Source organism: Bos javanicus, chromosome 18 (genome assembly GCF_032452875.1).
Source record: "Bos javanicus breed banteng chromosome 18, ARS-OSU_banteng_1.0, whole genome shotgun sequence".
Taxonomy (NCBI): Eukaryota; Metazoa; Chordata; class Mammalia; order Artiodactyla; family Bovidae; genus Bos; species Bos javanicus.
Window position 1 is genome coordinate 44,990,387 of NC_083885.1, and position 26,212 is coordinate 45,016,598.

At 38.6% G+C, this 26,212-nt stretch overlaps 1 protein-coding gene across 2 annotated transcripts in view; it reads left to right on the forward strand.

The window, feature by feature from the left end:
* Positions 1-1,709: 1,709 nt before the first annotated feature.
* UBA2 (ubiquitin like modifier activating enzyme 2) overlaps positions 1,710-26,212 on the forward strand; it is a 32,740-nt gene continuing 8,237 nt past the window's right edge. For both annotated transcript variants that reach the window (XR_009730859.1, XM_061387934.1), the window contains exons 1-14: positions 1,710-1,923; positions 3,795-3,878; positions 4,881-4,951; positions 6,195-6,259; positions 7,520-7,620; positions 10,440-10,561; positions 14,476-14,543; positions 15,010-15,131; positions 17,782-17,881; positions 18,795-18,961; positions 20,889-20,982; positions 21,086-21,198; positions 23,543-23,698; positions 25,279-25,375. Coding sequence is in view for 1 of the 2 variants with exons in the window: in XM_061387934.1 (XP_061243918.1) it covers positions 1,786-1,923; positions 3,795-3,878; positions 4,881-4,951; positions 6,195-6,259; positions 7,520-7,620; positions 10,440-10,561; positions 14,476-14,543; positions 15,010-15,131; positions 17,782-17,881; positions 18,795-18,961; positions 20,889-20,982; positions 21,086-21,198; positions 23,543-23,698; positions 25,279-25,375 (1,498 nt within the window). In the remaining variant the exon portion in view is untranslated. The remainder of the gene's footprint in view (positions 1,924-3,794; positions 3,879-4,880; positions 4,952-6,194; positions 6,260-7,519; positions 7,621-10,439; positions 10,562-14,475; positions 14,544-15,009; positions 15,132-17,781; positions 17,882-18,794; positions 18,962-20,888; positions 20,983-21,085; positions 21,199-23,542; positions 23,699-25,278; positions 25,376-26,212) is intronic.

Genomic DNA, 26,212 nt, shown 5'->3' on the forward strand with positions numbered 1-26,212 from the left:
CAGTGTTCTTGCCTGGAGAATCCCAGGGACGGGGGAGGCTGGTGGGCTGCCATCTATGGGGTCACACAGAGTCGGAAACGACTGAAGTGACTTAGCAGACATATCCTAACTCCCCAAACTACTATTTAAAAATGTCACAAGGTGATGATTAATCCCTCTTTGTTCTTCCCCTTAAAAAAATCCCCTAACTCAAAGACCAAGTTGAAGGGACCTGAGGCTTGCCTCCCACTTCCTTGCTTGACACCCTGCAATAAGTCTTTCAGTTCAGTTCAGTTCAGTCGCTCAGTCGTGTCCGATTCTGCGACCCCATGAATCACAGCACACCAGGCCTCCCTGTCCGTCACCAACTCCTGGAGTTTACCCACTCATGTCCATCAAGTCAGTGATACCATCCAGCCATCTCATCCTCTGTCGTCCCCTCTTTTGGCTCCATCCCTTCATTCTTTCTGGAGTTATTTCTCCACTGATCTCCAGTAGCATATTGGGCACCTACCGACCTGGGGAATTCCTCTTTCAGTATCCTATCATTTTGCCTTTTCATACTGTGCATGGCTTAGTCTCATTGAGTTAGACAAGGCTGTGGTCAGTGTGATCAGATTGACTAGCTTTCTGTGATTATGGTTTCAGTGTATCTGCCCTCTGATGCCCTCTTGCAACACCTACCGTCTTACTTGGGTTTCTCTTACCTTAGACGTGGGGTATCTCTTCACAGCTGCTCCAGAAAAGCACAGCCGCTGCTCCTTACCTTGGACGAGGGGTATCTCCTCACGGCGGCCCCTCCTGACCTTGAACGTGGAGTAGCTCCTCTCGGCCCAGCCTCCGCTCCTCGGGCGTGGGGTGGCTAGTCTACAAATTTACACTGTCAGAGTTTGGCTTTTTTTGCTTGGGGCACAAGAGGCCTTTACTTCATTACACATATGCTGCAAAGTATTTTTCAAAAAAAGAAAAGTATGCATCCAGCTCTTTATGTTATACAGCCGCTTTCCACTATTTCACACATGGTGGTGTGTATATGTCAATACTACGTTCTCAATTCATCCCACCCTCCCCTTCACCTGCTGAGTCCACAAGTCCATTCTTTTCATCTGCCTCACTATTCCAATTTAATTATTTTTTTTAACCAGTGATAATTGCCATTGGATAAATTCCTCGAATTGGAAAGAATGAATCAAAAGCTATGCACAATTTCAGGGTTTTTTTGTATCAAATTGCCACAATACTCTCTAGAAAGCTTTGCCTTAGTATACCTGCAGTGTGTGGGAGTGCCTAACAAAAGTGTTACACTGTTTTTGCCGTTCAATGGGTGAAAAGCGTTTGAAAACTATTTTGCCTGTCTTTGATGAAATTTCAATATTGATCATATTGCCCACTCACTTCGTGAGTGTCCTTCACATCTATTGCCTATATTTTTTGTGTGACATTCATTTTCTTGTTAATTTGTAAGAGCTCTTTACATAGAGGGACATCAGTTTTCTAATCTGTTAGAAGTTTTGGTCGGGAGTTCCAAATCCCAGGCCAAACACCATCCTTAGGCTACTTAGGCCGAAGACCCGGCGGTGCGCGTCGCTGAGAAACACTACTAACGGAGGTGTGAAGCCCTTCGCTCACAGCCCAGCCCTGTCCGGGGCCGGCGGACTGGCCACACCCTCGGGCTCCGCCCACTCGGCGCCGATAGGCGGCCGAAGTGCGCAGGAACGGAAGCTGGGCCGCCCCTCCCCCACCTGCTTCCGGCCGCGGCTCACTTCTCCCGCCTCCGCCTCCGCCGCGGCTCGTGGTCGTCCCGCCATGGCACTGTCGAGGGGGCTGCCCCGGGAACTGGCTGAGGCCGTGGCCGGGGGCCGGGTCCTGGTGGTGGGGGCGGGAGGCATCGGCTGCGAGCTCCTCAAAAACCTCGTGCTCACCGGCTTCTCCCACATCGACCTGGTGAGGGCCAGGCGTGCGCGCGGGCTGAATGGCGGGCCGTGGAGCCGGGGTCGGGGGGTTTGGGGCCCGGAAGTCGGGACTGGAGCTGCGAGCACGGGGCCAGACCCAGAGGCCCCAGGGTCGTGGCTGTCCACGGGGAGGGAGGTCTTCCACAGCGACGGGGCGGGCCTTGCCGCACGCCGGGCCCGCTCCGCACGCTGAGGCCGAGGGCCCGGGTCTTCCGGGCGTCTTGCGGCGGGCCTCCCCCCATCCCACCCCCACACGCCCCGCCAATTTGTGGCGGCTCTGGGGAGTGGAGGAGCCCTCGTGCTTTCGCTTCAGAGCGGTATCCCAGTTTGAACGGGAGGCAAGAGATGGTTGTTTCCAGTCCCTTGAGGATGTTGCGAGTGTTCAATTCAAAGTCCCTCTTAACTCAATATCCAGAGCAGAGTATGGCGCGGTAATAACAATCAGGACCTACTGAGTGCTTGTCTGGAGCCCGACTCTCTCCTGAGGTTTTTACTCGCCTTAACGTATTTAATCTTCAGTGCTATCATAGGCTTTGTAAACGCTGTTTTCATCCCATTTTATTTTTAACAAGAGGAAAAGTGAGATGCAGTTTGGTAACTTACTTTGGGTCGCCAGGCAACTGGTAGGACTCCTTTGGGGCTTACGCTCCTCTCTCCTGGGTACAGACAATTTGCGTGACAATCATTTTTATTACCCTAGATTATTTCGTTAAAGGTATTGGTTAGGATTTTAACTTTTGCATTGGTGTGCAGTGGCGAGAATCTACTGCAATTTTGAGTCAGGTTATTTCTGTTATGTAAACTTATGAGGTTTGGAGTTGTAACCTACAATTTGGTTGTGAGTTTATGACGTTTTAAGGTGTAGTGGAAACATGGAATTAGAGATGACCGACTGAACTAATAAATAAGTGACGAGGGAAAAGCATTTATGCATTTTCCTTTGGTTTTTATAGGGTTTGTCTTTGCATTCAGTTCTGTATCACAAATCCCAAATATGAATGTGGCATAGCTGATACTCCTTTAAAAGGTTCATTTTGTTACAGACATTGAGTTGGGACACCTGAGAAATAAATGTTGATTTTTTTTTTATTTGGTTTGATTTTTGTAGTAATTTAGAAAGCACGAATAAAAAAATGTTATGTGATTATATGTACTGGTAATTTTCACAAATTATAGCCAAAACCATGGATGTTATACAGAACATTTGAATACCTTTCATATAAATTTATTGAAATGGAATGAAAGTGGTTTTAGTTATAATTATTTATTCTTCCCTTGTATTTAACGTCTAAACAGCAATTAGGTAAGACTTAAAACATGAGACACTTAACCTTGTGTAGAAGGTTCCCTCCACAGGCCTAAGGTAATAATTGTAAATAAAATTGTGGATGGGTAAGGACTTCTGAATTAAAGAACGTGGTAAAAATTCAATAAATCTGTTTGTCAAATATTAAAAAAAAGAATAAGGCACAGTTTATTATATTGGATTTGAAAGAGTAATTGATGAGATTTATAGAGAAGTGATGGAAATTGAAAGGAAAAAAAGAAAAAAATTTAATGCATTTTCAACATAATTCTGTGCCATCTGAGGAATTTCCTAACATATTTGCCAGGATGATTAAACAAGCAAATGAAGAAAAGAATCAGTTTTTTGAGGGGAGGGAGGATGTTATCTTTGAAATTAAACCTTTTTTTTAATATGTATTAAATTATTTAATCAATTTAACACTTTGGTATTAAGAGCCTTTTCTCCACTAATGTAGCAAATACCAAAAGTTTTGGGTTATGGATGCAGAGAATAGTGATATTTATTGCTCAAACATACCAGGAAACTGGTGATTTTTCTGGTCTTTGTATTTGTAGATTGATCTGGATACTATTGATGTCAGCAACCTCAACAGGCAGTTTTTGTTTCAAAAGAAACATGTTGGAAGATCAAAGGCCCAGGTAATTGTTTTTCTCATATTGTTTCTATTTATCTGTTCATTATTATTTCTGCCCTTGGGGGATCTTCTATTTATGGCATTAGATTAACTTGGGGTTTCTACTAGGAGGGAGAATATGGGGGAAGCCGTCTCTTTTTCAGCTGAGGGATTATGAAGAATAGAAAGATCTGTCTAGTAAAGGACTGAAGGCTGTGCTCTCCTTTTTTTGTCTGCAGAGAAGATAAGTGCTTTTCCTGACCCTGTAAATGGTATCCCCTTCTTGCTTAAATTTCGGAGTGTTTACTTAGAGTGAGCCTTGTGTCCTACATTCCCCAGAGGTTGGCTTCTGTATTTTGGGCAGGTGAAGCTACAACTTAGGCGATTGTTCACTTTAAAAGAAGACAGCGTCCCCTGAGTTCTTGCCATTCTGACCTTTCTTTAGTTCCTTGAATGTTCCATCTTGATTCAAGGTTTTGAAATACCTTTTGCCTTTGCTTTTTTCTCAGCCTTTTGCGTGAACTTTCACTCTTTTCCTGTTTTCATTTTTCACATTTTCTCTAGTTCTTTCCTAAATCTCTAAATCAGATCTTCCTTTCATTACAATCTCTGCTTTTTCTGTGTATCATTATCATAGTTTGTAGTTACGTTTATCTAGATGGTTATTTGATATATGTCACTTTTATTCACCAAGTGCCATATACAAATTCTGATATATGGAAGATATTTAGTAAATAGTCGTTGAATGGATGAATGATACTTGGTTAAAGCATTTAATACTTTTGCTGAAGCTGGCCATTCATGTACAAGTGTGTGTGAGAGGAGGCAGCTGTCCTGTTAGTTTATAAGTAGGTGTATATAGCTTAATCTTGTTGAAATTTTCCTGTTACATTTTTGCATTTTATTTTTAATATAAATATTATATAAGGTGAAGTAGCAGTTGTCTGCCATAAATAGATTTTGTATATAATTAGAATTGTTATAGTAATTTAGTACATTAGTAATTTAGTGTTTTTTGTTTTTCCAGGTTGCCAAAGAGAGTGTCCTGCAGTTTTACCCGAAAGCTAATATCGTAGCCTACCATGACAGCATTATGAAGTATGCTCTGATTATTATGTCACAAAATTGCATTTGCTGTGAATTTTTAATTAAACCTTCAAAGTATATTTTTATTAGCTAAATATATGAACTCAAAGTCATTCTCCTTTCTAAAAAAATGTTTTTCTGGAATAATGAAAATGCAGTAGGTTATGCCCACATAAGATAAGTGGCATTGTTTTAGCAGTATATTTGTATATACATATGTATATATTCATACACAGACACATATGGTTTGAATGATTTAGATAAGAAGTGAGATACTTTAATAAGAAGTGAGATACTTTAATACTTTCAATAAATCATAAATAACTTATGAAAACTTAAAAGGAACTTACACTCCTGTTTTAAAGATAATTCTATGAAAAATCATTATATATGATGATTCAGACCTTTCTAAATATATTACTCATTCCGGTCGACTTCAGCTACAGCCTTTCTAAGTTTAAAAGGTTCCCCCCACAAATAATTTGTTTATTAGGGCTGAGTTCTATAATATAACATTGGGGATTGTGATGGGGCAGTAATTCTGATGGTACAGAAGTATTCTCTGATCTCTACTTAGAATAAATACATAATTTTGGAGGTGTTGGGGCAAAGGAACTCTGTGTCTAAAATATCCTTTATCTGTAGTTGTTGTCTGGCTAGCAAGTATAAATGGTATTAAAAACAATGAGTTCTTGTTTGAGGCCTGGAATTAAAGAAAGCCTTACGCTTTCTCAGGGAATTTATGTCTCCAGGTTCCTTTTAATTCTCTGGATGTTTGCTCTACAAGCTTGCTGATAGCCCTGCAACCTTCTTACCCTGTGTTGCTTTCCCAGTGCTGCTAAAAGCAGGGACCCTAGGGGCCTGAACCCTGCTGATCTTGACCATGTGAGGTGAAGCCACAGGCTAGGCAGATCCTGGGAATGTATTCTTTGTATGTTCCCAGGCACTTGCTGCCCCAAGAAGGCCTGGTGGGACTTGTAAGTCGTGCCAGTTTGGGTTTTCTGCTCAGTGCCCAAGGTAACTGGCCAAAAAGGATGTGTAGTTATTCACAGGGATTAAGGGGAAATAATTTCTTTTAAATCTGTTGATGGTATTTGGGAATAGTCAGACTTATGTATATATGGTAGAGACCCCTAATACCAGTTATTTTTGCACTGTTATTAGTTTAATATGCTTTTTAGTACCCTGTTTTATTCTGTAAAGCTCATGTATAAGGCCAGTTGTTTTGGTGACTTTTTTTTGTTTTACTTTGTAGCCCTGACTATAATGTGGAATTTTTTCGACAATTTATATTGGTTATGAATGCTTTAGATAACAGAGGTGAGATTATTTTAATAATTTTAAGTATTTCCTCTCTTCCGTAACAAGGTTGTTTATTCAATTAGTGTTAATTAAAATATTTCCTTACAAGTTAGATCTTAAAAGAGCTAAAGGGAAGTAAGATCAGGTTTAAAGATTGCCATTTGATTGTAATTTTAACTGGAACTGCTGTGAAATAGGGGAAGCTGAAATCACTAAAGAGGATGGCTGCGAATGTTGTGTGCATGTTTGTTTGTTCTGCATTACCCCAGCACTTAAGCACAGTGACTCCCTTTGTTTATGTGGAGATCTAAGAAATATCAGGGTCCAGATTTCACCCAAGGCCAATTAAATCAGACTCTGTAAGTGCGACCTAATGATCATATTTTTTTCATAGTTCCCCAGATGATCTAAAGGGCAATTAGGGCTAAAAACCACTGATTTGAGAGTAAGGCAGCAGGATGCCAAAGTTATAGAAGTCATGGCTCTTGAATTAGTTTTGGTATATCTGGTGCTGTGAGATACCAGACTGGCTCCTGTTGCGTGTACACATTTTACACCATTTAAGCTTGTACAAGTTGGTGATATTTCATATATCAAATACTGTATAGCCAGTTATTGTTAACAGATCTGTGTGTCTGAAATGTGGAATGAAAATACTTAGTCCTTTTCTGTAATTACTTCCACATGTAAAAGTACATCTGTAAAGTGAGTTTGTAACAATTTCAGGTGAGAAATATCAAAAGAAAAGACATACAAAGTAGCATAAGAAAGAGGCAGGATAACTCTTTTAACCAGACTCATCTTTGTTCCCTTAATCTTGTTTCCCGCCCCCCCCCAATCTTAAACTGCCTTAATAGTTCCAAGTTGATATTCCGTATTCTCTGTTCACTTCCATGTATTGTCTGATAATTTTAGTAGAATAAGAGCAAGTTAAGGGCTTGTAAAAAAAAACATTAAAACAATGTTTTAGCCAAGTTTAATAGAAGGTAGCCACAGCAGTAGAAGACGAAGATGGCACTTTGGTATTAAAAAGTAGTATATAGGGGTGCTTCTCATATAGTAAATTTATAATACGAATTTCTTATGTTAGAAATTTTACTGTTGCCTGTCTCTTAAATGTCTATAATAGTTGTATTATTCTGGTCATAGTTGTAAGAGAATTGTACATGAAATAAAAACAATAGAAAATGGTTTGGGTAAATTTGATTCTGATTACAGGTAACTATGTAATCTTTTTTTTTTCCTATGAACTCCTGTTAACTAGTATTTTTCTTCCAGCTGCCCGCAACCATGTTAATAGAATGTGTCTAGCAGCTGATGTCCCTCTTATTGAGAGTGGAACTGCTGGTTATCTTGGGCAAGTAACCACTATCAAAAAGGTAAAGAACATCTTTTTGTTTATTTTTGCTCCCCAAATATTTATTTGGGACCTTAAGGAGGGAATGCTTATTTATATTTATTTGGGACCTTAAGGAGCCAAAGAATGCTCAAACTACCGCACAATTGCACTCATCTCACACGCTAGTAAAGTAATGCTCAAAATTCTCCAAGCCAGGCTTCAGCAATATGTGAATCGTGAACTTCCTGATGTTCAAGCTGGTTTTAGAAAAGGCAGAGGAACCAGAGATCAAATTGCCAATATCTGCTGGATCATGGAAAAAGCAAGAGTTCCAGAAAAGCATCTATTTCTGCTTTATTGACTATGCCAAAGCCTTTGACTGTGTGGATCACAATAAACTGTGGAAAATTCTGAAAGAGATGGAAATACCCAGACCACCTGATCTGCCTCTTGAGAAATTTGTATGCAGGTCAGGAAGCAACAGTTAGAACTGGACATGGAACAACAGACTGATTGCAAATAGGAAAAGGAGTTCGTCAAGGCTGTATATTGTCATCCTGTTTATTTAACTTCTATGCAGAGTACATCATGAGAAACGCTGGACTGGAAGAAACACAAGCTGGAATCAAGATTGCCGGGAGAAATATCAATAACCTCAGATATGCAGATGACACCACCCTTATGGCAGAAAGTGAAGAGGAACTAAAAAGCCTCTTGATGAAAGTGAAAGTGGAGAGTGAAAAAGTTGGCTTAAAGCTCAGCATTCAGAAAACGAAGATCATGGCATCCGGTCCCATCCCTTCATGGGAAGTAGATGGGGAAACAATGGAAACAGTGTCAAACTTTATTTTTCTGGGCTCCAAAATCACTGCAGATGGTGACTGCAGCTATGAAATTAAAAGACGCTTACTCCTTGGAAGGAAAGTTATGACCAACCTAGATAGCATATTGAAAAGCAGAGACATTACTTTGCCAACAAAGGTCCGTCTAGTCAAGGCTATGGTTTTTCCTGTGGTCATGTATGGTTGTGAGAGTTGGACTGTGAAGAAAGCTGAGCGCCGAAGAATTGATGCTTTTGAACTGTGGTGTTGGAGAAGACTCTTGAGGGTCCCTTGGACTGCAAGGAGATCCAACCAGTCCATTCTGAAGGAGATCAGCCCTGGGATTTCTTTGGAAGGAATGATGCTAAAGCTGAAACTCCAGTACTTTGGCCACCTCATGGGAAGAGTTGACTCACTGGTAAAGACTGATGCTGGGAGGGATTGGGGGCGAGAGAAGGGGACGACAGAGGATGAGATGGCTGGATGGCATCACTGACTCGATGGACGTGAGTCTGAGTGAACTCCGGGAGTTGGTGATGGACAGGGAGGCCTGGTGTGCTGTGATTCATGGGGTCGCAAAGAGTCGGACACAACTGAGCGACTGATCTGATCTAAGGAGGGAAGAAGTAAACTTTGGCTATGTATTACATGGGTTTGTCAGCCTCCAGAATGTAAGGATTTTTTTTTGTGCTCCTCTAAAACTTAGGATGCTATAAAGGTACGAAAGAGTACAGGCAAAGATCTTATGTAGTAAAATCCTTGGTTGTATTAAAATGTAGCTTGTGTCTTAAAATCCTTAGGTTGGCAAGCATAAGAGACTACATGACATGTTGATGTATGCTAAACCAGCTTCTAAAAAGTTAGTTTTGGCTAGAGTCCAGATTTATAGTCTAGAGTACTTTGAAAAAATTTTTTGGTCTATTTGTGAAGTATTTCAGGTATTTAGATAAAACTAAAGAGTAAGAACAAGTACCTGTATGTTCATAACTCAGTTTTCTATAATCTTAGTATTGTTATTCATTTTCTGCTCAAATTTTTTTTCTCTTAACTTCTTTTAAGAAATTAAACAGATACATTGGAAGAATCATTTGCAGGTTTTAAAACTAAAAGAAATTATATACTCTACTTGAAATTTGATACTTTTGTCTGTTCGGCAATTTATCCAAACCGAAAATTGTGGCTCTGCTTCAGTTGTTTTTAGTGTTTAGTATTACTCTTTGGGAGTTTAATTCATATCATTCTACAAAGACTTGTAAATATTAATTTATGAGGGATGCACTGCTTGCTATATGGCTGGCCTCAAGAAAGCATGTTGGAAGAACACCAGAAATGGCATTATGGAGAAAACCCTGGATCTGCTGCAATTTTTATTAAAACAGTATTTGCAGGTTTGGGGTCTTTAACAATTATTAGGAAGACATTGCTTATTACCGTGATCCATTACTGAGACACTAGTATGTATGAAGACTGAGATAGAGAACTGCCAGAATGAAGAATATTCATTTGAAGTTTTGAAAAATTATCACAGGTGTTGTAGACTTCATTCCGACAGTATAGATTTAAACATAACCCTTTAGCAATGAAATGAAGAGTATTTGGTTTAGCAATACCTAAGATTTTTTCCATGCATCTGGTTAGCTCTAGAAATTAAATGCTTTAAATTCACTTAATCTTTAGGACCTTATAAGGTAAAGCTATAAATAATATTTAAATAATAGAGTTTTACAACTTTGGAAGATAATTGGTTGGAAAGCTGTTATTTGTCTTTCCAGTAGTTTCTCTATTCACTATGATCAAGGTAAACTTGTGTTTTCTCCTCACTGGGCCAGGAATCAAGAGTCCTGGCTTAGTCTTAGCTGTGACTGGTAGATTCAATTAGGTTTTATGTTAGAGTTTCTTATCTGTAAAGTAAGGATTTTGGGAGTCACTAATATTTTAAAATTTTCTTGATAGTTGGAATGTAAATGAAAGAATGAATTACAGTATTGAGAAGCCACTGTCATTGGTTAAATGTTTTTCTCACATCTTTACTTTGCAGGGTGTGACCGAGTGTTACGAATGCCATCCCAAACCAACCCAGAGAACTTTTCCTGGCTGTACAATTCGTAACACACCTTCAGAACCTATTCATTGCATTGTCTGGGCGAAATATTTGTTCAAGTAAGAGTATATATATTTCTGGGCATATTTTTAGTACTGGTGATGGACAGTGGAATTATTTATTTAAATACCATGGAGAAATTGTACTTAACAATGATGGAGCTTACTCTGACTGGAATAGGCATGTAATTAAATGAGTACAAATCTTTGTATTTGAAAACACTAAAACATACTTAGAAGTAACTCATTGGTTAAACAAGAAATAATGGAGGTTGAAAATAGTTTGTAATAATACTGAAAATACTACACATGGAACTTGTAGGATACGTTGAATGTGGTAGTTGAAAGAAGTTACAGGCTTACATAGATGAAGAGTGGTGAACATTAATCAGCAAAGGATCCAACTTATGTTGGAAAAAGAACAACATAAAGTCAAAAAAATTAGAAGAAGGATGTAATTGAGGTAAGAGTGAAAAATAAATTGGCAAGTTTGATCATAAAAAGGAAAGAGGGGGACTTCTCTGGTGGTCCAGTGATTGAGAGTCCACCTACCGATGCAGGGGACATGCGTTTGATCCCTGGTCCAGGAATACTCCACATGCCATGGAGCGGCTAAGCCTGGGCACCACAAGTGCTGAGGCCCGAGCAGCACTGTGCTCCACAGCAAGAGAAGCCACCACATCGCAACTGGAGGACCCAGCGCAGCCAAAAATAAATTTAAAAAATCTAAATGATATAAAACAAAAAGGATGCCCAGTTGTATTTATTCCAGGAATGCAAGCATGATGTAACACTGGAAAGATTTATAAATGCCGTTTACTTCATTGAGAAAGAGAAACTATATAATCTTTATAGATATAGGAAAAATGTTTGGTAAAATTTAGCGAACACCTTTTCATCTTCTTAGTAAACTAAGAAGAGAATTTTATCAAGTTGATATCTTCTAGAAATCTGCAGCAAACAGTTTTATGTTTTGATTAAGGTATTACATACTCAGAAAAGTACACATATAATGACAAAATTTCATGAGAAATACACTTGCCGGTTTTATTTATTTGGGAAACTTTTTTTTTTCTTTTTAATAGACTTTAGTTTTTAGAACAGTTTCAAATTTAGAAAAGGATTGAGAAGGTAGCAAGTTCCCACACTAGGTTTCCTCTGTTGTCAACATCTTATGGTACTAATGTATGATGTGTAGGTAACAATGGATCAGTATTGATGCATTGTTTATTAACCGAAGTCCAAAGATTATTTAAATCTCCTTAGTTTTTACCCAGTGTTTCTTATCTATTCCAGGATACCACATAATTACTTATATCTTTAGATCCCCCTTAAGGAGGCTGTGACAGTTTTTCAGACTTTCCTTGTTTTTGAGGACCTTGTTAATTTTGAAGAGTACTAGTCAGGAGGAGCCTGGAAGGCTGCAGTCCATGGGGTCTCGAAGAGTCGGACACGACTGAGCGACTTCACTTTCACTTTTCACTTTCATGCATTGGAGAAGGAAATGGCAACCCACTCCAGTGTTCTTGCCTGGAGAATCCCAGGGACGGGGGAGGCTGGTGGGCTGCCATCTATGGGGTCGCACAGAGTTGGACACGGCTGAAGCGACTTAGCAGCAGCAGCAGTCAGGTATTTAGTAGGATGCCCCACTATTGGAATTTGTCTGATGTTTTTCTTAGTGTGGTTATAGGTTATTGGAATGAAGACCTCAGAGAGACAGTGTTGTTTTCCTCATCATATGGGGGTACATGTTATCAACATAATTTATGACTATTAATGTAGGCCTTGATCACTTAAGGTAGTGTTTGTTATCCATGTAGATGCATTGATACTGAATGTATTTTATAGTTATAATCTAATGGGTTTTTCCTCCCTGATAGCTCAATTGGTAAAGAATCCACCTGCAATGTAGGAGACTCCGAATCGATTTCCTGGGTTGGGAAGATCCACTGGAGAAGGGAAATGCTACCCACTCCAGTATTCTGGACTGGAGAATTCCATGGACTGTGTAGTACGTGGCGTGGCAAAGAGTCAGATGTGACTGAGCGACTTTCACTATAATCTAATATACTGTTTAATTTTGTTGCTCAGATTGTTCCATCTTTGGCCATTGGGAGCTCTTCAATTGGCCTTGTGCTCTTTGATATGTAGCCATCAAAGTGTAGTGGGGGTTTTTTTTGGAGTAATTCCTTACTTTCTGGTACTATAAGATGCTGCAGGTTCATCTGGTGTATTTCCTGCTTCAGCCCTAGAATTAGACATTTCTTCAAGGAACCCTGGTTTCTTTTATTGAAGAATGATATTAGAAGCCCGGATACAACTGCTTAGGCATAGATGTGGATGCCATTTGTTTTAGGCCTTCTTAGCTGACAGAGCAAAATATACATTTATTCTAGTTTGTGTATATAAAGTATTAATGATTCAGTACAGTTCTGATTAAAATTTTATCAGGGATTTTATTGGAACTTGTTCATCTGATTTTAAAATTTATATGGAAGACTAAAGCCTGCTGCTGCTGCTAAGTCGCTTCAGTCGTGTCTGACTCTGTGCGACCCCAGAGACAGCAGCCCACGAGGCTCCCCAGTCCCTGGGATTCTCCAGGCAAGAACACTGAGAGGGGTGCCGTTTCCCTCTCCAATGCATGAAAGTGAAAAGTGAAAGTGAAGTTGCCCAGTTGTGTCCGACTCTTAGTGACCCCATGGACTGCAGCCCACCAGGCTCCTCCATCCATGGGATTTTCCAGGCAGGAGTGCTGGAGTGGGGTGCCATTGCGTGGAAAAAATTATATTCTCTACTTAAAACAATATGTGTAAGTTAATAATGTATAGAAATTAAGTCAAAGTGGGTTAATTATTCAGATGTGAAAGGCAAAATTTTAAATTGTTCTGATAGAGGAGAAAATCTTTATCTTTTGGATTAAAGAACAATTTCTCAAGATATAAAAGTAATTATAAAAAAGGATTGATACATTCAAATTCATTTAGTATTTCATCATCAAGAGAGGTTCAATGATGTATACACAATTAAGCTATTATATGGGATGAACTAACTGCAACATAAGGAACTAAAATTGTGGTCTGGAATATATTCCTGTAATAAGAGAGGGACAACCTGACAATACTAGTAGACACTTTTTTTACTTAAAGGGAAATCTAGGCAATAAGCAAATAAAGATAATGTTCAACTGTATGATTAACTTGCAAAATCAAGAATAAAGCCACAGTAACATACTATTGATATTTTATACTTGCTAGTTTGGCAGAATGTTTTCTGGAGAGGAAATTAATCCGTAGGAACTCATGTATGCTATTTTGGGAGTGTATTTTGGGGGTACAACCAGTGTTGGAAACAGATTGCCATTTTCTTGTAAAATGTATCAGGATCTTTGGGATTTTAATGTAAGTCCTATACTTAATGAAAGGTTGAAAAGTTATTAAACAGTTTTTAGGATAGCTTGATTAATAAGAGGGAGTTTCAGCTTAATACTTTCCCGTTATTTCATACGACTCTTAAGTGGTAAAGATAGGTAAATATGCATACTACTATGATAGAATGTCTTCCTGCTGAGTTTCCTGCAGCTTCAGCAGTGCCTCACACACAATAGGTGTGTCACTGTTTGTTTAATATAGTTGCAGGTATACTTCACAGCTGTTACTCTAGAAGTGAAATATTGTCTGTGTTGGAATGTAAAGCCACTCACCTGTCTATTGATCAACAATTTTAACAGGAATTTGCAGAAGCTAGCTGACAGAAATGAATCTGGGTCTACTAAAATTTTGCCTTCTCTGTGTTGTGGTTCACATGAGAATGCAAGCTGTTTTAAACAGATGGCTTAAATACTTTGAGGTTTCTGGAATATAATTTATCAATTACTTAATTTTCATCGCTTCTGAAGATTTGAGGAAGCTTGGAAAAGGTATCATTTGTTCAGAATATTTTGGTGTACATAAATATTTACTATTCTTAAATTATAGCCAGTTGTTTGGAGAAGAAGATGCTGATCAAGAAGTGTCTCCTGACAGAGCCGACCCTGAAGCTTCCTGTGAGTAAACTAGTTGGGATATATTTTTTTTATTGACGACCACTGTCTTTATTTTGCTAATTTAATATTGGTAGCTTAAGGCAGGGGGAGGGGGAAATAATTGCTGTTATATGCTAGATAATGTATTATGTTCTTGTTTCATCTTTAAATGATGTTTTAAAAAATGAGTCGTGCCATTTTACTTGTGAAGAAACATGCTGCAGAGAAATCTCACAAATCTAGTAAATAGAGCTGGGCAGGAGTTGTTCCCAGGTCTGTACTTGAACTACTCTGCATGTGGCCTTCAGAAACTGAAGTAGAAAAAAATGGTGATGAGCATGTTCTAATTCTTTCTCCTTGAATTCAGAATGTTTCACATGCTAGTGGCTTCCATGAGTGACCCCATGCCACCACACCCCTCAAAGGTGGATGAGAGATTCATTCTACACGAACTACAGTTGAAAATAAACTAGTGTTTGTTTTGTAGGGGAACCAATGGAAGCCGAAGCCAGAGCCAGAGCATCTAATGAAGATGGTGACATTAAACGTGTTTCCACCAAGGAATGGGCTAAATCAACTGGATATGATCCAGTTAAACTTTTTACCAAGGTTAGGATTACCGTTTTTATAACTGTGGATCCATTTTTATTACCCTGTTTTAAGCTAGTGTGTGATTTAATTGGGCTTCCCAGGTGGCACAGTGGTAAAGAATCTGCCTGCCAATGCAGTAGACATGAGTTTGATCCCCGGACTGGGAAGATCCCCGGGAGAAGGAAATGGTAACCCACTCCAGTATTATTGACTGAGAAATCCCATGGACAGAGGAGCCTGGTGGGCTATAGTCCATGGGGTTGCAAAGAGTCGAACACCACTGAGTACACACAGAGAACACAGCATTGTCTTAGTGAATTCATTGTGATGTAGTTGGGATAAACCGATTTGAAATGTTAACATGAATACTAAATCAGTATAGCATCTTTATAGAAGATAAAAACAGCGGCTTATTTATGCACTCTTATCTTTCCTTCCCTCACTTTCACTGATTTTCTTTATATAACTCACCTTTGGTTTCTCCTGTTCTCTTCTTTACATTCCTTTGCTGATTTTGATTATGCTTAAAATCAAATGTGCTTAACTCTGTTATGGATAGTGACAGTATTTTCTAAACTAGTGTCTATATACCTATTTCCATTCCAATTTGAGCAGTTGAACGCCAGAATAATCTGAAGTATGTCTCTAATCTGTTGTGCAACAGGTAACTTTAAGTATCTGCTGTGTGCCACACACTTAAAGTACAGAAGCTTTAACAGTGACGGAGACAGAAAATAGGGTCCCAGCTTTTTGTAGGGGAGAGAACTCAGAGTCTAGAAGGGAAGTCAAACATTGAACAAGCAGTTTTGAGTTCAGGGTGTAATGAGATTAAGTTCAAATGTATTGGAACCTGTAATAATAAGTAGACTTAACCCTCCTTGTTATTAAACATTATTACTGACTGGAATGAGGGTCCAGAAGAGGCTGTCCAGAGGAAATGACATTTCAACTCCAGATTTCAGCGAATAAGGGTGGGGATGAGAATGCAGCATGTAGAAAGTCAGTCTCAGGTTGAAGAACTGAAATAATTCCCATTAAAAGGGAGAGTGGAAGGAGGACTGTAAAGGTAAGCTGAGACTCTATCTGGCAGGATTTTCTAGGTCATGATAAGGATATTACACCAAGACAGTGGGAATCCATTGAAGGGTAGTCTGTAGGGTCAGTATAAGGTATAGGAAATATGCAGTGCACTCTTGTAGGACCTGGTGTTCCTCTTGTAACCAGTATGGGACAGTGCCTTCTGCAGTAATTGGAAGTAGAACCCATCTGCAATCCCATTGGAGTGTGGATTATCCATTTTATACAAACTGAACTTTGTATAACGTGAGAAACCAAGAATACTTCCCAGTTTCCTGCTGGGCAGCAGGTGAATAGTGGTGCCATCTCTGAGGTAGGTGGGGAAACAGATGTGTGCATAGGGATCGGGGGAGTGTGGAAGGTGATAGACTTTGAGACTTCCTCTATGGAACGTGAGCGAGATGACACATGGTTCTGTGGGTAGTTAACCAGTTTAGAGATTTGGTTGAGTTAGGTTTATAGAAAGAGACAGAGTGTGAAGATCTTAGTATTTAATAATTGAACAGAGAAGGCTGTGGAGCTGGTGTTTGGAAATCCATGCTAATTCCCCATTGCCTGGCAGGCTTTACAGCCAAGCACTAAGGTTCCTCTATAAAATGTCTCTAGCCAAATTTATTACCCAAATCATACAGGACCCCTCATTTCCTTCCCTTTGTACGCATTTCAGATGTTACCAACTCTGTCCCTGTTCCTCAGGTAGAACAGAATAACTTAACAGTACTCAGAGGTGTGTGATTTTCACACTAAATTGTACTATTATTTGTATATTTGGCTGGTTTTCCAAAGATTAAGGATGTTTGATAGATACTCAGTTGAGTATATTTTGATAGAAATAGTTCTAACTTTTAGCCATATCTAAATTCATATCTGGTTTATACAAAAAATGTGTGGAATAAATCAACAATAAGAAATACAGCTAAGGAAAATGTAAAACTATTAAAATCATCTGAAATTCTACCACATAGAAAGTGTGATTCGTGTGATAGTCTCAATCTATATGTGGTAATCTTTGGTTTTAGTTTTGAAATAGGAATTGTTTTGTGTGTTTGAGGTTCTTTGTGGGGGACTGGGGAGGCACATTTCAGAGGTGTTGCAGGTGGTTCTTAATTTCTGTTTGAGCACTTTTAAAATGTGTATGCTTTATTGGTAGTACCCACAAACTTGAAGATGTTGCTAACTGGTACCTGTAGGCTCACTTCTTGTGGAGTTGGTGTGTAGTTACTTAGTCCCTTGAATGGTATGATTGCGATTGCAGCTGATCTGAGGAGCCAGTATGGGGAAGTGATTTGGGAGGACGGGGTCAGTCAGCACAGTTCAGAGCTCCCTTGCTCTGCTTTTCTCAGCATCTCTGATTTTAACCGTTTCAAGTGTAAGCGTTGTGTGTAAAATTTCTTTTTACACAAAGATTTTAGGTGTGCACCTCCCCCCTACCCCCCACCTTGAGAATTGTTAATCTCCTGTTACATAGCATGTCCTCAGATCTTTAAATCAGATTTTATAATGTGAAGTCAGCAGGGTAATTTTGTTATATTTTTATCAGGATAGGGACAGTAGGGTTTGTGGAATTTATCTTTCTTCCTTTCTGTCTTAGCTTTTTAAAGATGATATCAGATATCTGTTGACGATGGACAAACTATGGCGGAAAAGGAAACCTCCAGTTCCATTGGATTGGGCTGAAGTGCAAAGTCAAGGTGAAGGGTACATTTTTCTCTTTGGGATTCCTAAGTTGGAAATTCTCTCACCTGAAGTCTTTAAATAGCCTTGTTATTTCTTGGTATACAGTGGTGTACACCCATGCTAAGAAATTGAAATAGTTCAGAAAAGTATGAAGAAGGAAAATCACTGGATACCTCATCACCTGGAGAAATAATTACTACGAACGTTTTAAGGCTGTCTTGGTGATAACTACACAGAGACACAGGCAGTTGTGTGGTTACTTTACGTAAATGGAATCATACTATTTACATACTCTGACTTGCTGTTCTCAGTCTTTTTTAACCTAGTCCCTTATCAGTTAACATTTAATTATTTCATATTCTCCCGGATGTAAAGTGTTGTTCCTTAAACTTTGGGACATATTTGTAGCTTTGAGTGAGGAAAAACTAATGTAGTAGTGGTTGCTTCCTTACCCCTCTCTTCAACACATTGTGTCTCAACTTGCTTTGCACAGCAGTGTTTAGCATATTGAAATTTAAAAGGCCCCAGGAGATTTAGGGTGTCAGTTTGAAGCAGTTTCCTGTAGTTATCTACAGTAACAAATACTTCTTTTATGGCTCAGTTCTAGTATTGCTGTGGTAGCTTCCACTTATTGATACTGTATTCTGGGCATAATGCTTATTACCTTGTCTATATTGTATTCTTGAATCCTCCAGTAATCTGTGAAATTCTGAGAGTCTCACACCTTTCCCATGTCAATATTGACCATTTTCTTGCTTAATTTTGCATAATATTGACCAATTTCTTACAAATATATGCATAATTGTATCATAGTGATAATTACTTTAATGAAATTTGTTTCATATAATTTTTTTATTGTCAGGCATTGAATGTTAAACTGAGTAAAGGAAAGATGTTAGGAGTAAATTTCTAATACTTCTTTTCCAGGAGAAGAAACCAGTGCATCAGATCAACAAAACGAACCCCAGTTAGGTCTGAAAGACCAGCAGGTTCTAGATGTCAAGAGCTATGCATGTCTTTTTTCAAAGAGCATTGAGACTTTGAGAGTTCATTTAGCAGAAAAGGGGGATGGAGCTGAGCTCATATGGGACAAGGTTTGTGTCGAAAATGTGTGGCAGTTACTTGTATATCAAATGTGTGTTTTAGTTCTTGAGCTATATCAGAACCTAGTAATGTTGGGATATTGTTTTTATTCTACCAGATTTTGAGGACATTGATTTTGTTTTGATGTTTTCACCTCTAATTACTACATTGAACTATGAATTTTCTATATGTGAATTTAAGCAATATCATAAAACCTCATTTTAGATTCTAATATGTTCATAGTTTGTAACTGTTGACTAGAAAAATAATGTGACTTTACTGTGGTAAAATATTTCTCTGATTTAAGAAAATAGCTTTAAGAGAGCTTCTTACGTAATAGAGATTTATTAATAGAAGTCATAATATCCTTTTGGAGACAACAGCTCATGGGCCTTATTTGGCCTTGAAAGTAATAAAATTGCCTTACTATTGAAATAGTTAATAATGCTTTGAGTTCTGAGAGACTTATCAGTACAATAAGGATATGTACTTATTTTTACAAGTTAAAACAATATTTAATAGATCTTGCAGTTAAATGTTACATTTTGGGATTTAGTGAATTAATTTTACTTGTTTTTAATTGTACTCAATACTTTCTGTGACTATAAGTGATTAATCTGCTAAAGTTTGTATGTTCAGATTTTGGTAAAGATTTGCCATTAATTTCAAAGTAAGGAGAAAAGTTTGATCAGTTTTAGAGAACTAAGATAACTTTTAGAGAAGGAAATGGCAACCCACTCCAGTATTCTTGCCTGGAGAATCCCTTGGACAGAAGAGTCTGGTGGGCTGCAGTCCATGGTGTTGCAAAGAGTTGGACACAACTGAGCACAAGATAGCTTTATATGTGCAAATTTTGAAATGGGGGTTGAATCAGACATCTGAAATAAAGCTGGTAAATTTAGATTTTGGAGAGTTGCAAACATTAGTCTTTAAGTTTTGTGTGCTGTAAGGGATCAGTATTAAAACTTTTTTTCATTGTATTTTTATAACTGGTGTAGTAGGTTTTCATCTGTATACAGGGACTCAATAACAAAACTTGGAACTGCAAATTGTTACTCTCTGTGAGTAAGATCTGTAACTAATGGATGTGATAAGCCAGCTGCCTGGGGAAGTACCTGATGGACCCTGTTTTGGGTACTCTTAAGTAATCATACTTATCCTCACCACAGCCTTACAAGATGTTTATATAATTTTCCCCATTTAACACATTAAGCAATTTGGGGTCGGGGATTTATTTGCCTGTGGTTACTCAGCCAGCCAGATAAGTATGTGAAGAACCCACATCCTATCAGTGCTTTTTCTTTCATACTTCGGCGTTTCTGCATTATGGGCTAGGATAGTTTTTCTCAGTTCAAAGCACGAAACTTTGGTGAAATCGAATTAGAGTAGGATATATGCTTAGAAATAATGGCAATTGTAAAGGGAAAACTCTGTCCTGCCACATCTGAGAAGAATCAGCCAATATAGGAGTGCAGTGTTTGTGAAGGGAGTTTGGAGAAAGAAAGCGAAAAGAGGTATTCTAGGTATTTCTGAGGCTTTAATGAAGTAGCTTTCTTAAACCAGTCTGTATCTTCATCCCTGAGTTCTGTACTCATCAGACAAGCTTATTGACGATATGGACCCAGGGAAGGTTTGCCACCATCAGTAAATAGAATTGGTGTTCTGATCTGTGTACTCTCTGTCTCCAGTGCATTTGTGGACGCAGGAGTGAATTCCTAAAACCTGTTGGCTCTTGGCAGGCCACATTCCTGTATCCCTGGAGCTGATGATCCCAAGCAAGCCCTTGTTCACTTCTCATCCAGACCAGCCTTTCCCTGGAGGCCATCTCTTGTTCTAGATGACGTGTTAGAAACTTGTGAAAGTGCTGTTCTGAAAGCAGTACTAGCCAAATTAGTAAATTTGTGGGGAGATTTGTTAAATTGTTTAAATTATTGACAGGATGACCCATCTGCAATGGATTTTGTCACCTCTGCTGCAAATCTCAGGATGCATATTTTCAGTATGAATATGAAAAGCAGATTCGATATCAAATGTAAGTTGTTTGTACTTCAGTTGTGTCCTCTAAATTCTAAGTTTCTTTTTTTGTTTTTTGTTTTTTTTTTTTAACAGCTAAACTTTTTTTTTTTTTCTTCCAGCAATGGCAGGGAACATTATTCCTGCTATCGCTACTACTAATGCAGTGATTGCTGGGTTGATAGTATTGGAAGGATTGAAGATTTTATCAGGAAAAATAGACCAGTGTAGAACAGTGAGTGTTTCTATTTGCAATTTTAAAATTAAAACAATAACATTTGGTTTAAAACAATGGAAAAGTAATTGTTCAAGTTACCTTGTGAGTTGCATGTTTAAGTAAGGTTCCTGGAAGTTACAAAAAGGAACACACATTTGCTTCTCTTATTTTTGTCTAAAATGGAAGCAGAAGCTAGTTTGCTCTAACGTTTCTAGTTTTACTGAATTCTTACAACTCATTCTGTGGGTCCTTTGTATTAACTTTTCTTCACTGTTTTCCAATTCTAAGAGTATTTTGGTTTTAAAATTCTGTTTGGTCACTTTATAGTACTCTGTTCTTCAGGCATTTTTGTCAGTCTCCCTTTTTATTTTAAAGTTTATGTTATTATAACTTTGTTATTTTTGGTTGTTTTAATGCCTGAAATCTTTATGGATGAGCTTATGTCATTTCTGTTAGATCTCTCTCATAGTGTTTGTTTGCTTATGTGATATGTGTATATATATTTTTTTTTTTTTAAACAATTATATTTGTTAACACTGTATCTGTGGTAATTCTTTAAGGACCCACTGAAGGTGTATTTCTTCAAAGAGGATTTGTGTTTGTTTATATCTGGGTGCCTGGGATTCTACCAACCTGAGACCACTTTCACATTCTCAGTTTTAGTTTCTTAGCCCACATATATATTCAGACAGCAAATCTGCATGAACCCTATCTTACTGTAATGAATTATAAAGGAAGATATTCTTCCCTCACAAAGCACCAAGGTTGAGATTTCTTGCTATTTCTGCAAGGAAGAAATTTTTCTCCTCTTTTTTTATCCTCCCCTTTATGTGAACATCTCCTATCATGAGTTTCCTGCATTAGTAGTGGTTGGACTGGGTTTATCTTTTAAGAATAAAGCCACTTGAATATTCCCTTTGGATTCCTGTTTTCTTTCTGAATTGAATTTGCATGTCTGAAGATACTTTGCCTTCATACCACTGAGGATTTAAAAAACTTCCTAAAAATATTGGAGCCAATATTTTGCTATTGTTTTAGGTTCTCCTTTTTGCAGTAATGTTAAAATAAAAGGACCAGTTTACTTCCAGAAATGTCTTTTAAAAACAAAAGCAAAAAACCTAGTCTAGTCTATGATGGTACTCTTAACTTTTCAGTGTCATTATTAATGCATTCTTAAAATACTTTTTATTGTTTCCATGAAATTTCAGGGTAAGGGAATGTGGAATCATAATGCCAGTCTGACATCTTGGTTCAGCTGTTTAAATTATTTTGGCTATCATGTTTTTAATTTCTGAGAACTATATTTTTTTATGTCTTATCTTTTTATAGCAGCCTGAGCAAGTGTCTTACTTTGTCCTGTAACATTTTTCTTATTTCTTTACTTGCTCATCTCTGTTCCTGTCTTGAGCTAATGATACCCATATGTCTGGGCTTCCTTTGTTCCCATTTATAAATGAATCTCAGGATAGGTTAAAAGAAGTGTTAGCCTGAGTATTAGTAGTGTTAGCAGTTGTTTTTATTACTGTCGATTTCTCTTAGCGGAGTTACCCTCCCAGTGAAGATCAACCATTGTCCCCTATTCCAGCCCTGGCAGTACAGTGTATATTCATTGTGGGGAGAGGCTATAGGAGGCCTCTGCCTAGCACTTAATGCCTGTCAAGGGATTTACTTCTTTAAGTTGGGGGGAATTGATAGGGTTCTTCTTCAGAGATTATTCATCTTAACAGATACCATACTACATGGTAGTTCCACAGTAAGAATTTGTGTATTAGCGTCCGGTGTTCTCTTGACAGTTGTAACTTCAGTGCAGTTTGTTTTTTATTTCCCTTGGTTCATGTAATTTTTTTTTTTTGGTTTGGGTATTAGGAAAATGGTAATAGTGCCAGACATACATTATTTTTCCTTTAGTTATGTGAATGTTAATATCACAGTCATCAGAAAATTAGAAAAGAAATGCAGCTCAATTTGGTCCTTGTATCTGTGCAAACATTAGAGAAATTAGTGCACTGGTCTTGTTAGAAATTGACTTAAAGTTGATAAGAATAACCACTAGGAAGGCACTCCAAACTGATTCAATGATGATACCACAGACAAGTATGGTTTGGCCCTTATTCATGCTAAGTTAGTTTGCAGAATAGTCTAGTTTTCAGTACAATGAGATTTCAGTAAGCTCAGCCTTATTTACAAGGTGGCTAATTTGAAAAGGTTGGGGAAAAAGTCAGCCTTTTAAGGTCTTGATTTTCCTTATCCTTTGCCATCTGGAAGGGAATATTTAAGTGAATGTTCTATGGTATATAAAATTATAACTCAGATTCCTGATTTCTACTTGTGGTTTTTTGTTGGTTTTTTTTTTTCGCCAAAGATTTTTTTGAATAAACAACCAAACCCAAGAAAGAAGCTTCTTGTGCCTTGTGCACTGGATGCTCCCAATCCTAACTGTTACGTATGTGCCAGCAAGCCAGAGGTGACTGTGCGGCTGAATGTTCATAAAGTGACGGTTCTCACCTTACAAGATAAGGTAAGTGCAGAGCCTGGTTCTCTTCCACAGGGTTACTCTTTGTAAGAAAAAAACAAGTCCCCTTTTGCCTTTTACAGTGTACTGTGATAAACTAAAAGCCAGATAATTACCCTGAATACTGAGGTGTGTTCCTTTGCCATCTGTGTCCTGTTGACTTTTCTCTCTGTGGTTCCAGAATGTGTGTTTCACATCCCAGAGAGGAATAGGTACATTTGGCTAGAATGTGGACCACAGGTGGCACACAGATAGGTAGCATAGTATCTTCACAAGCAAATTCTGTGTTCCTTAGATTTCTAGTGATGGTGTATTAAGCTAGTCCCTGAGGCGATGCATTGTTAGCACACCTGGATTCACCTGTAGAGCTTTGGTGTGAGAGATGGACGGTTAAGGTATGGTTTGGTCCTATAGCCTGGTCCTTCAGTTCCTCCTAGTATTTTTTTTTTTTTAAATTAGGAAAGAGCAAGTGACCTGAATGGGTGTCACTTCTCACTTTGGAAATCACTTCACATAGTTCCTCTGATTGTGTACATTGTGATGTTTCATGTTTATATGCCTCCCGACATGAAGGACTACACTTTGTGGCCCTCAAGGCTGCTTGAGAATGAATGGCCTTTCTCCCAGAACTGGTTACATTGGACAGGTTGATTTGAACTTATGTTTTGGATGGAGAAGGAGCTGAACTTGATATGTTGGCCAGCAGAGGGTGGTTGCCCCTTGTTCTTTCTTAGGAAAGAAATGATTATAATTGGTATCTACTCATTCTTGAGCTAAAGGTAATTCCACATATTTGGAGTGTAATTGGACCTTTAGAGAGTTATCTGTTGTTTGGTTTTTTGGCTGGTTTGTTTGTTTAGGATCAGGTAAGATTTAATAGTATTAATCACTCCTGATCCATCTTGGAATTTGCGAAGGGGATATGGAACTTGGGAAGAGATGGAGCTTGGGAAGGGGAAAACTATTTATCAGAGAATCAGATTGATGAGAAGTTTTTCATCTATAAAACATCTTCCAGTATGGAGTTGTAATAGAGACTAAGATAAAATATGTCAAGTGTCTAGCTTAGTACCTAATCTGCTGGGAAGGACAAAATACCAAGAGCCAGCCAAGAGTTCTTAGTCCCCATCTGGAGGAAGTGTTACCTGATCTTCATCAGTGGTCAAACATGGGATAGAACGTGCTGCTGCAGTTAAGTTGCTTCGATCGTGACCAACTCTATGTGACCCCATAGATGACAGCCCACCCGGCTCCCCCGTCCCTGGGATTCTCCAGGCAAGAACACTGGAGTGGGTTGCCATTTCCTTCTCCAATGCATGAAAGTAAAAAGTAAAAGTGAAGTCGCTCAGTTGTGTCCGACTCTTAGCGACCCCATGGACTGCAGCCTACCAGGCTGCTCCATCCATGGGATTTTCCAGGCCAGAGTACTGGAGTTGGGTGCCATTGCCTTCTCCAGATAGAACGTGGGCATGAGGTAATTGGGTGAATTCCAGTGGAAGGAGAGAGTTAAGAGCCTTTATAAGAAGTCTAGGCTATTTGTGGTCTTTAATTCCATATGTTAACATTTTGAATTTTTTTCCTTATAGATTGTGAAAGAAAAATTTGCTATGGTAGCACCAGATGTCCAAATTGAAGATGGAAAAGGAACAATCCTAATATCTTCAGAAGAGGGAGAGACAGAAGGTATTATACATTGCCTTGTTCCCTCACCCTCACCCTGAGTGAAGGGGTGCACATTAGTTTTTCCATTTACTGTTTACAGTACTGAGGATCACAGTGGTCAATCTGAATGGACTTTGAAGTTCCCATACCTCATCTGTCTTGTTGGAGAGTGTCAGGATTCTTTTTGGCTATAGTTTCTTGCCCAGAAATTTGGGGATATTGGGTCGTAAGTAATTGGAGGTCGTGCTTTGGCTGGCTAGTAGTCTGTTTTTTATTAAAATTCTAGTTAAATATGGTTTCACCAAAAAGAAAAAATGACTAAATGTCCTCCCATTAGTTCTAGCCAGCTCTTTTAAAGGCTAGGACCTTAAAAATGGAAACTGGTCTAGAATCTAAGTGGCTTAAATGTGACCCTTTACCACAGAATACATGTGCTGTTGAGGGTGAGAGAGCATTTATTCCGAGCCTTTGAAATGCTGTATTATAGGAATAGTCATAGATATTTGTAATTCAAGGATAAATAAGATAATAGTCCCTGGCTATTTCACAGCCTAGAAGGAGATGAGAGATTAGCAACAAGTAGATTTAGTGTCATCTAAGAAATACTGTAGAGGGAAGGTGTACAAAGTTTGAATGAAGTTTTGTAAAGGGAAGGTTAACAGGGCAAGGGGGCATATCACAGGAGAGAGGACTCCTGGGCCAATTCTTGATGAAGAACTGAGAGGGGAGAGTCTGCAATTGGGCAGAATGAACAGCATCTGCAAAGGCGTGCACTTATAAAGCACTATAAAGGGCTTTAGGAATGACCAGCCGTTGTGTTTCCTGGAAGGTAGGGTGCTGTGGGGTTGGCAGCAGTGG